This window comes from Dermacentor variabilis, chromosome 8 (assembly GCF_050947875.1).
Source record: "Dermacentor variabilis isolate Ectoservices chromosome 8, ASM5094787v1, whole genome shotgun sequence".
NCBI classification, from domain to species: domain Eukaryota; kingdom Metazoa; phylum Arthropoda; class Arachnida; order Ixodida; family Ixodidae; genus Dermacentor; species Dermacentor variabilis.
Window position 1 is genome coordinate 139,556,948 of NC_134575.1, and position 12,367 is coordinate 139,569,314.

Below are 12,367 nucleotides of genomic sequence, written 5' to 3' on the forward strand. Positions count from 1 at the left end.
CAGATATATAGGCAACAAATAGCTTCTGCTTAATGAGCCATATTGGTACCAAGACAAACCTATTGGTCAAATAGCTCTCACTTGTCAGACCCTATTGGTGCCAATACAGGGCTGTTGGTCCAATAGGCGACAAATAGATGTAATATATCAGACCCTTTTAGTAACAATACAAGTTCTATTGGTCCAGTAGGCAACAAATAGAGGTTGGAGTCCACCTATAGGATGGTATTGGTACCAGTAGAATCCAAATAAAACACACATCACTCCAATATGTTTTCAACAGAACCAGTGGGAGTGCCCTATTGCACCTGTAAAATATTCTCTTGGTATTTTTGCAAGTTGTAACTCGTGCCTCTTACAACTGCCACGTGCACCGATCACACGTCCTTTCGTCTTGTTCACAGATGGAGTGTCTGCGGTCAGTGCTGACGATCGCGGGCCGGGCAGTGGAGCGTGACGCCCCCCAGCGTATGGCAACCCTGGTTGGGCGACTGCGGGAGGCATTTGTCCAGCCGGGCCTCTCGGCTCAGGCGCGCAAGACACTGCTTGAGCTGCTCGAGTTGCACGCCTCCGGATGGCAGCTCAACCTGGCACAGCAGCTGTACTACTTCCCCTACACGAGCCTCGAGCACCGCAAGTGAGTGGCCGACGATGCCACCCCGACCACGACTCGCCCGCTTTACTTCTTGGTTGCTGGAGAGAGAGAGACTTTGACACACCACAACGTGGCTCTGTGAAACACCAGGAAGTCTGTTCCCCACATGCTTGATTGTAGCATCTTTGACGAGTCTCCTACTTGCTTTGTCCTTGAATCTCCTTGTCACTGCCGTTTGTGAGCATTGCCAGGAAGGGTTCGAACAGTGTCCCACACTATTTGGTGTTCTCCTGTATGGCAGTCACTGCAGAAAAGGGAGAGAAAATGGAGAAGGCATGAAAGAATTGAGGAAGACGACGTCAATATGAAACAGTAGCACTACATGAGTATGTACAGACTTCCTTACAGTTTGGGGTGGAGGTCAGTTCATCAAAGCTAAACTCTTTTTGAGTACTGACTGTTTCCACACCTCTAACGGTTGATGACATTTCACCATGGCATTTTGGTGGCATGCTGCATGCTGGGTTAGCAGGATTTATCAATCTCGTAAGCAGGTTGTGGTACTATCGGGGCCTTTCCGTGTGACCATCCTTGTGTGCTCCTTCACGCCCAAGGTGACAAAGGTGAGTAAAACACTTAAAGCTGTCTTGCAGTGTACACCAACATTTTCTTGCTTTTTTTTGATGGGTTTATTAATCCAAATCACGTTGGCAGCCGTTGATTCTAGTTTTGTTGCTTTTTCTTGTTAGCTGCATACAATGTCCTTCTGGTGGCGACCGCTTTGCATCGGTTCTAGGTGCCAGGTGCACAATGTTCTCCTATTTTTCTTGTGTTCTTACTATCAAAAACAGATAAGAGCACTACAGTTGAATTTTCACGTTTCTGTTATTGGTGTTTCAAAGTTCATATAATGGTTTTTGTTGTCACAAAAGAAGTTTATTTTATTGGGTGGCTTCTGTGGTTAGCTTAACTTGTCTCCTTCTTGAGTTTATGGTGTAACATTCAGTGCTGCTTCTCTTTGTGTTTTACATTTTTTTTTTCATTGCCCCAATACTGATCTGCTAGCGGCGTGCTGAGGCCAAATTCTTGCACCATGGTTGTTGTGGCTGTGAAGTCTGGTTGTCCTTGGAGACTTAAAAATTTCCTGGCTGTTCTTGTGTATTCTTTGTGCACGATAGTTTTAATGTGCGTGTCAACACTGTTTCACCATTGAACCACACATTTGTCTTTCCCGACTACTTGGCTTGCCCTTTCATGGATGAAAAGATGACAAAGAAGTGCCATTGTAATACTACTCGTCGTGGTTAGACGTCACCCTTCACATCCCATGTTCCTGCTTGACATTGAAGTAGTCAGTTTTCCTGCATTGTTTCTCTGGCAGGAATGGAATGCTAATGCAGTGGACATGAATAGCCAGGCTTCTCTACAGCATCGAACTTTTCACCATCTTTGCTGACTCACAGCGCTCTCAAACCACTGCTCAGTCTGCAGTTTTGTATTTGTCACCATACCTGGTCGCGTGGGCAGAGCTCGTTGCTGCCACGCAGAATTGAACAGCCGTTCTCGAAGTAGTCACTCAGTATGCACTTTCAATCCTTGAAAAGTCCCCATCGCTCTCTGTAAGTATTGTGATGCATTCCTTGAATACGTGTGCAGGGAGAAGTGCTCAAGTGGACAGTTGAAATGTGAAATATTTCTGCCTACGTTAAGCACTGCATGTGATGGTCGTGTTCGGACGGAGCATTATTGCGTAAGCTGGCTCTTGTGACACTCTCTCTTTTTCGCTTTGCGGTGGGTCGAGTGCCATCAACATTTTAAACGTCACGAAAGTGAGAGTTGTCGAGGCCACCCTCACTCGCAGGTCGAGCACTCCGCTTCGATTTGTGATGCTTGGTGAGTGTTTCACGTACTTGCCTTTCTTGAAAGGTCTTTTGTAAGTGGTGCTCGGGGTGTGGCTCTGTGTAATGAAATTCCGCTGTGCGGTCTTTCACCTGTTGTACCATTTTTGAAGCGCACAAGTGTGCCAGCCTGCCACTGAGGTAAGCTGGCACCACACCCGAGATCAGAATACTGCTGGGCAGGTGGAAGTGAGCACGTCAGCTACTGCATGACACATGAACTCTGTGCTGTTTTCTCCCGAGAAATAACCAGGACGCAGATAGGTGCTCTGGACCCGTCTCTTCCATGTCTTTTTTTAAAATTCCTATCCTCCATGAAGTGTGAAGCGCTATTGCATTGTCCCAAATGTTCTGTGGTTTTGCGCATAAAGAATATGTTGTTTTAGCCTGTTTGTGCTTGATAATCTTGTTGCTCTATACCAGGGGTAGTGTGGTATCGCCAAAACTTATTTACAGGGCATATTTTCACATATTTAGATCGCCTTCTCTATCTCTTTTGTTGCATTATTGCACCTTGTAGACACCCATACCTGAGCACAATTGCTAAATCGATGGAGTCTTCCAACACGCACCAATCTCCTAGCTACATCTGTGACTTTGTTTCACATAGGAAGATTTCACTATTTCACAGATAGCTTCTTCTTTTATTTTATCTTGTAGAGCCAATGATGAACTAAGAGAACCTGAAAAGCTATTCATGTTTTGCAAGGTCATGTATTGTTCACTTTGTGTCCATTGTGCTAGTGCACCACGTGAAAATAGCCGCCGTGAACAGCCTGAAGTGATGACATGGATACAACAGGAAATGCTAGGGAGAATTAAAATTTAGAGTTGCTACCATGTCCAGACAAACCCTCCTATGATCTATGTACATGTGGACAGGTTAGTGGCCATGACTAGATTTCTTGCATCTTCTTGTGCCAGGGTTTTTGTGGAAAACATACCCTTGTAGATTTTTATTAGAAATTTGTAGCACCATCAGCATAGCAGAGGTAGAAGAAACAGGTTCTGTCCAAATACTGAGACTTATCAGAAGGGATACCACTTCAAGGGATACTAAATACTGAAGTAATAGCTCTGAGGTACGTTTCTTTAAGAAGCACTGTCCAGTACGTAGATAATGTTACTGTATTAAGTAGCTACCAGTTTTCTCTCTCAGTAGCCTAGAGGATACAAGAAGGTGCTTTCATACATATATCAACACATCAGAGTGTGAAAAAAACTTTTTGCACATTTTTCTATCTCTGCATGGCTAGACATTTCATTGAGTTGTTTCTGTTATTATCACCTTAAATTCCAAAGGTATGACTTGTGTCTGTATCACTTATATTCAAAGAAGTTGCTTGCTGTGAAAAGCAATCATTACAAAGCTAACTAACCAAAGACAAGGTGCAAGCATGAAAGCGTTTGTACAGAAGTACCTTGAAGGACCTGACAGCACTGGAAGGTTCTTTCTTTCTTTGTGACCAAAGCACCTTGACTAGGGTGAATGTTTTCACAGAATAATGTTTTGTAGTAGCATAACTAGTGCAAGTTTACTAGCTAAAGTCAATGTTGGAATGATAGACCCACTTGTGAACAACTGCTGTTCTTTGTGTGAGTAGTTAATTCTAATGAGTAGGCACAACAGCTGCTTCAGAGGGCAACAAACTGAGTTTTCACTGCCCATGGCAGTCATGTTAGCTGAAGGGTGTACTACGTTAGAGGGGTCACTGCTTGTTTCGGTCATTTCTACAGTTTATGGCAGTTCTTAAACATCTGCGTGCTTGTTTAAAACATGCGCATATGCGGGAAAGAAGCAATTGTTTTCATAAAGGGGCCTTGAACTTTACTGGACATCTGTTTTGGAAGTTCCTGAGGCTTTGCATTTACTGCTTTATTTTCTTTTTTGCGTGTAACATCAAGCGTAGCACCTTATTCTTGCTTTAGCTTTAAACAGGCCTCGAATATATGCTTGAGCAGCTGGCGCCAAGAATTTAGTCTGTTGTACTCTGTGGCAACTCTGTGTCGATACAAATCGCAGAAAGATGGCAGCAGTGACGGCAAAAGCGTGCACGACAGACACGTGCGTCGGTACTACGTGCATCGAAGAAAAAAAATACATGCTTGCCTCCATCCCCACTGCAGCTGGTGCAAGGCTGCATGTGCAAAAGTTTGGGGTCATGAGAGGTCGAACATGCCCAGGTTTGCTCATTTGTACGTCTGGGTAGTCTTTGAGCCCCAGGGGGCACACAACCTCCTGGCACAGCAGAACATGGGGTAAAAGAAATTGCATTTGTTTATATTGGATAGATTAATGCATAAGATTGAGCGTATCTAATATTGGCAAGGTGAACGTGAAAGTTACTTGAATTAAAGAAAGAAATGTCAGTCTCTTGCACATGAATGTGCAAGGAGTTGCTTTGACAGTGTCCTTTGTATGGACAACAAAGCAAGTGAGGCTGTGGAAAGGTTAAAAAAAAATGCAATTCAACTCATTTCATTTGTTGAATGGAATAGGTTGTGTGCCTTTTTGATGGCTCAAAAATTGCTGTAGACTGCATTCCAAGCTCGACTGTGCACAACTATGCAAACCAAAAAGTGAGTGACGAGGTTGCGAACGTTTTCAAGCTTCTCAATACTGCCTACCCTAACTATCGGTTTATGCTAGGTAGTATTCAAGGTTGAGGCTGCTCTTTGAAGTGCTTTATTCGTCATCTTACATTGCCACTAGTGTTGTTGTGTAATGCCCATCTTCAATATGCACATTTTCAGAATGGTATTTTTAATGCTGTCCACTTTTTGTTCGTTGTCAGTCACATCCTTAAATGGGTACAAGTATTGTAGTGCAGCATCACGGAAGAACTTCGGGTGACATCAACTGCTAAAGAACACGGCTACAGTTCGTTATAAGCCATTTGACTGTTATTTCTTCAAGTGGCATTTGCGATAATAAGTAGCCTACTCCACAATTCATGCATTCAATCTGTGTAGAGCTCCCTAGCACAAACACCAGCCATTCTTTAATTAGGTGCATTCAGGAATGAAATTGGTAGGTGTCTCAGCTTTGCGACTTCAGATTATGCACCAAAGGTCAAAGCTTTGAATGACATCAAAACAGTTCTTTTTAACCAATTTGCTTGCACGTCACGTTCGAGTGTCTCTTCTGAGAAATAGGAAGGCTTTTGTTAGATTTCGTAAGGTTCCAGAGCAGCCGTGGTGACAGTGCAGATGTCGCACTGCATTTTACCTAGACATAAATTCTAGGGACACCCGTGGACCTTCCGGAGATGACTCTTGCAGCAAGTGAAGGAGAGGTGGAAAAATTGTACTTGCTTAAGATTCTTCTTTTTGTTTTTTTAGACTGCTTATGGGTGCTGTGTGTTTGCGGTGCTTTTGTTTCATGGGTGATCTTGGGCTCACTTATTGATGGCAGTGATTGCTGAGGCTTGTATCGCATTGTAAGAGCACCGCGAAAGGCAATGTACTGCTTGTACTATTTTGGAGCATTTGGTTATCGACAGCGCAGATGCCATTCTTGATAGCGAATGGTTGCAGTGTCATCTCTTTCCACAGAGCAAATGCCGTCTGTGTTTATGCGAGTGTTTTATGTGTTTATGCAAAGAAGCGTGCATGCAGCGTTTCTTTAGTGTTTTCTTGTTGATTATCCTGCAATTTTCTCATTTTTTTATCTAGTTTTGGCGCTGTCTGTGATAAGCAGTCACTGCTTTGTTCATTTTTGTTGAAAAGAAAAAAAGATTGAGAGAACAAAAATTATTTCACTTGTATACTTTGCTTTTGAATGAATAGAACGCTCATTAACAGAGCAGAGCCACTGACGACCTGCGTCTCAAGCAGCCAGGCTACATATTAAGTTGGGCTAGTGAAATAACTGCCATTCTACAGTGTGCTGTCTAATATTGATTGCATGGTGTTGAATTTGACTTGTTCTTGCTATTTCTGTGGCCACTTGCTTTGTGCACACTTGATGTATTCCAAAGCCTGGTTGGATGGAGTGATCGTATAATATGTATGTCATTAGTCCGTATGTGCCCAATGGAACTTCGCATGGCAAAAAATATTTTCATTGCATTTTATCACATGGTAGACATAGTTGCAGGTTTGAACAGTATTTGGCACTCTTGGACAAGCAGAGTTCAAGGGTGTAGTTCTCTCAAACCAGTAGCCATGAACGACACTTATGAAATATAGTGAGGAAATGTAAGCTTGTGCACTTTGATGACAGCAAGCACTTGTTAGTGCACCCTTTGTTCCTGTTGACAACCTGTCAGGCTGCTTTGATGTCGTAGACCGCTAGTGGCTCGTTGAACAGACTACTAGTCATTTTGTAGGCTAATCATAACATATAGCTTTGAAGATTATAGTAGTAGCCGAGAGTGAGGCTTTGTCTACAGTGACACAACTATTTATTTCACTTTTCTGGCGCGATGCCAAAGACTAATAGAGAATTGACTGCTATATTGTTTTGCGAGCTGGTTTTATGTTTCTGGCGCAATGTATAAAAAGATATGTACGTTCAACGCGCAGCTACTAACCAGTGCACCAAAAAACTAACCTCGCAAGCAATGAAATCAACAGCAATAATAAATAAATGTGTATCATATACCTTGCCATAAAAGCATGGAAAGAGAAGTAACTACGGTGCCAATACTCTCAAGCAGTCATTTGTAGAATACTATTTACACTACTATACTGTTCTTTTCTTTCTTCATCTCTTTTGTATACTTGAACAGTAATTAAGAAATAAACTTAGTAGTATTAAATACAACTGTGTTGCCTTTAATTACCGAATCAATGCTAGTGAAGAAACATGTGCAGAAAGAGATATGCTCACTGCTTGTCTTTCCTTGCTTTGCATGCATGTGAATTGCTGACCATACCAGTAATAATTCAGAAGAATTGGAAAACATTTCTTTCATGTGTACCTTATATGGAGCCAGAAAACTTGACTCGGAGAAAGATTTTTCCTCATGCTTGCACATGTGATGTTCGAGTATACGCATAGGTTTAGCTTCACATGGCAGTGCCAGTTCTGCTACTGCACCCACACACTTCATAAGTTAGTGCGGTAGCCCTTGAATTTACTGAGAGTTTTTGTAAATCCAAACCTTCCAAGAATCGCAATAATGGTTGTAATACCTTTGTCCGCATGCATATAGCTGGTTAGGATGTCGAGAGAATCACGGTATCAAGAATGGTCAAGTTGCTTCCAGTCCCTTAGCATGGTGGAGGGGTTAGGCATTTTTTTAACGATCGAATTAAATAGCGAGCATTCCCCACGAAAGTACCTTCGTTAATTCTCTATTCGGTATAAACATAACTTGTTACATGATGATATTGTTACGTTGCAAAAGTCACATATAAAGATGTGTTTACAATATCTACAAGAGCGACGATGCATAAACAAGATGGCTGTCGAGACCGATTCCACCTCTACACGTAAAATTTTCTTCCGACTGGCACCACTCTTGGTTGTGTTGTAACATAACCCCTGCCTGTAAAGGTGCCGTCTCGGCGCTAACCATAACGGAAGTGAACTCGTGACAAGGCTTCAGCTGGGACACATGCACAACGTCCGTGGGGACACGAAAGTCCAGCAGAGTGATCTTATAGTTCACATCGCCAAGCTGACGCAATATCGTGTAGGTCCCTGTGTAGCGCGGCAGCAGCTTTTGAGACAAATCGATGTAGTGGCATGATGTCCATAAGAAGACAACGGAGCCAAGAAATCGGACGTTCCGATGTCGGCTGTCGTACCACATCTTCTGTACGGCCCGAGACGCGATCACTGAGCCGGCAGTTGGCAATCCGGCGTGCCGTGTGAGCCGGCCGAAGACGTCTCGAGCACATTCAGTGGGAGTGTTCGTTGAGGAAGGAAGCAGTGTGTCAAAGGGCAAAGAGGGGTGGTGGTTGAACAGAAGCTGAAAGCGTGAAAAGCCAGTGGTCTCGTGACGGAACTAATTACAGGTGAAGGTCACGAAGGGCAACGTGCTGTCCCAGTGACTATGGTCGTCAGAAACGTACATGGACAGCATTTCTGTCAACGAGCCGCTCCGTCAGTCTGTTTGTCTGCCGGTGGCAGGCGGTGGAAAGAATTGTGCTCGGCTGAACAGGAATGAAGTAGGTCTTAAGCTACTCGGGACAAGAAGGTGCGGCTGTGATCTATGAGGAGCTGCCGGACTGCGCCGTGATGGAGAATGACAGAGGATGGTACAGCTTGTGCGCAAAGCTCGCACGATCGCGTACCGGGTCGCGTAATCAGTCGCGACAACGACCCACTCATTGCCAGATTTCGACATCGGAGAAGGGCCGAGAAGATCGAGACCGACGCAAAAGAATGGTTCTGAGGGCACATCGATAGGGCGAAGGCGTCCAGCGGCAACACAGCAGGTTTTTTGTGACACTGGCAGCCCAGGTAGCACAAACCTGTCTAGAAGAAATCTATATTTGGGCTTGTTCAAGTCAAAATGTCTGCAATCCGGCTTCTACAAGCTGAGCAATGGCCCTAGAACTTCACAAGGGCCGGTATTTTGTAGCGATGCCTTTTCCGATTCTATGCTTTTTCAGGCTTTTCGCGCTTGGCCAGTGGTCAGAGCGACGGTCTGCCCAGATTATCAACGGGATCAGGCGGCCGTGTGTGGTGGATGATAAGAATAGAATAGAATAAGGCATCGCTACAACATAGCGGCCAAGCACTCCTGAAGCCAAGCTAATTAATGCTCCCTCCGTATTCGTCTTGGGGAAGTCTTGGCAAGCTATTCATTAGACTGTGTAGAACTCACGTATGAAGGCTTATTTTGCTTGCCCGAGAAAATACCGGGTGTTTCAGCGAACAATTTCAAACTTTTTAATTTCCTTGGGCAGATAGCATAATTCTACTCCATGAGCTGGTCTATTTGAAGAGGCGGGCATTACTCTGAGAAATTGAAACGCATACTCGACGAGTTAACAAATATTCACTTAAGTTTTAAGCTAATTGCGCTATGGAACATATTGTAATTTAGAAATATCAATGGGCGAGACTGCAAGACATATCCACTTGAATATAATTGTCTCGATGATACCATCTGTGAGATATGCGCCGTCAAATATGCGGTAAAAATGCACTGTCGTTCCGCTTAATTTCCTTACAAAACGTCTTTTTATGCATTGAAACTTACAAGCAATTGGAACACCTATGCGTTTCTCTGCAGAGTTTGGGAAATAATATCACGAAAATGATGTCATCCTGAGAATTCGTCCGAAGTGGATCCGCTTTGTAAACTCCCCGGCTAGAATTTGTACCTTGCAAGATGTGCCATAAGGTAATTAGAAACTTAATTAGTGAATTCTTGTTAATTGGTAAATTATGCATTTCAATTCTTTTTCTGCAGGTAATGTCTGCCTGTTTGAGTAGACTACCTCATTGACTAGAATTAAGCTATCTGCCACGGAAAATAATAAAAAAGTTTGAAAGTGGTCACTGAAACACCAGGTATGCAATCTGCACCGTAGAAAAAGGTTAACTAATGCATATGTTAATCATGCACTAATGCAGATCACTGGTACTGGTATGGTATTCTTGGAACCAGTGTCATGATTCAGGATTTATAGTAAATGTACATGTACGTCGTATTGAATACGAATGGTTTTAACTTCAAAATTAGACATGCCAAGATCTAATAATCCGAAAAACATTCAGTATTATGGGCTAAATGCATGCTTTTGCAAAGGTATACATTTTGAAAGCACCTGCATAGATTCCGCAGTTCGGAATCTGTGAAGGTATAACATTGACAGCCTGTTTATGACACACAAACGTGTACATATGGCAGCCAAGTCACTTTTGCATCGAAATTAAATTCTTCATTAATGAATGGTCTCGCAACAGCATAATACTTTGCAAGTGCACAGAACTTTAGAAATTTGGCCAACACAAGAAAAATGCAGTAAACAAGGGTGTTGAATGAGGCACACTGAAAAGAGATCTTGTAAAAGTACTGTGAAATGTCTTTTTGATAACCAGCATTTTATAACATTGTTTAGGAGGCAAGCAAATCGGTAAAATAAAAATTTTTATTTTTGCAAGTTAGGTACATGTGCTTGCCTTTAAAGTTTATTTAATACTGCGTGCAGATACAGAAATATTGATAATTAGTACAGAAAAAGGTTCCATAGTGTAAACAATTTAGGGGGACCTTTTATAAAGTTAAAAAACACCAATACTACTTGACAGCAAAAAAGCATTGCATTGCTTGTGATTAAATTTATGTACAGGCAATTAACGACACGCCATGCTTTGTATTGACTGACTAGAACACTCACACACACACGCACGCACGCACGCAGGCACGCGCACGCACGCACGCGCACGCACACACCCACACGCATATATATATATATATATATATATATATATATATATATATATATATATATATATATATATATATATATATATATATATATATATATAGTGAATGGCATGTCTAGAAAAACTGACCCCGCATCCTAAGATAAGGCAGTTTAGGAGTAAGGAGTATGTAGAAAGGTATGCCAGCTGGTGGCAGGCCGAGTGGCTTTTGAAGAATCTGCACCAGTAAAAAAAAGCACTCATTTAGAGTAAAACAAACAAATAAGAGTTGAATGCTTAACATAAACATGATTAAGAAATAATCTATGCATATAAAAAAATAGCGATGACACTATCCAAAAAGATACTGTGCCCCATTGACAGCTGTCAAGTGTATAGTTGTAATCGCAAGGTTCTGTAATGCACACCATTTTCAAGGATTACATCCTAATTATGAAATTACAATATTTTAGGACCTCAACACTCAGAATGCACAGTTGCTTGTTTCAAGCCTCACTTTTCAGTGGCTGTCCTCGCAAGACTGAACAATGGCATAAAAACAAATACAAGAACAAGCATCATAATTAAGAGAGAGAGAAATAAACTTTCTTGTTAGACCAGGCTTCTTGAACCCAAAGGTGGGTGGCCTCGGACCAGAAATATAAAAGTGAAGGCGTAGCATAATGCCAAAAGACTGGTATAATTCACTATAATTTAAAATGTCTATTCATGTTCATCCAAAGCATCTCCATCTCCTTTTGCTGCTTGGAAGGTATTATAGCTTTCTTTTACTTTGCATCTTGTTGGCCAGCGGCCCTGAACATCAATTACAACTGCAATAACTGATGTTTTACCCTACTTGGTGTTCGCAAAATTTACTATGTCTAAAGTAGAATATATCATAATGTATACAAGGTTCCGTATTACCACAGTAAAGCATGATGTCGCAACAGCATAGATGATCCTTGGACATTAGCTGGCCATTATCAATAGGTATTTGAAGACCACATGTGACAGTTGATGTCAGTAAAGTTAATAGCGTCGAATAGCTTCTGTAGTACCAAACCATATATTGAAACAATGCAAGTAACACAGAGTATCAGCAGTTTTGGCTGATATCCGAAGCATTGTCACATACGAACAGTTCTGCAATTAATAAATTAAATTTGTGGAAACTCAGTTCTATGGAACTGCAAGGGGGAGGGAGTTTTATGTAAAAATTGCCATCCACCCAATTGTAGCTACACTGGGTGCATGACAATTTTCTCTTTAGAATGTGTCCGTAAATTTTTGTTTCATTCCGAACAGCATGAATTTTGGGAGCAAGAATCACTGCACTTATGCCTAGTCAAACAGCAGCCCTCTAAAGTTACCTTCAATGACACTGTAGACATGCAGGTCTTAGGCTCATTTCCTGCCACCGGCCTTGAGTGCTCAAGTTTCCACCCAAGCTGTCTGAAAATACTGGGTACAATGCCCGCAGTTAAGCATCTGAAGGGAGAGAGCCGTCGTGCCTTAAAAAAACAGAAACTTCAGCAAGAG

At 42.3% G+C, this 12,367-nt stretch overlaps 1 protein-coding gene across 4 annotated transcripts in view; it reads left to right on the top strand.

Annotated features, from left to right (window-relative positions):
- Positions 1 to 7,261, top strand: part of LOC142590618 (MIF4G domain-containing protein-like) — a 152,912-nt gene extending 145,651 nt beyond the window's left edge. For all 4 annotated transcript variants that reach the window (XM_075702945.1, XM_075702944.1, XM_075702947.1 and 1 more), the window contains one exon: positions 405 to 7,261. In XM_075702945.1, the coding sequence (XP_075559060.1) occupies positions 405 to 641 (237 nt within the window). In that variant the 3' untranslated portion in view covers positions 642 to 7,261. The remainder of the gene's footprint in view (positions 1 to 404) is intronic.
- Positions 7,262 to 12,367: the final 5,106 nt, after the last annotated feature.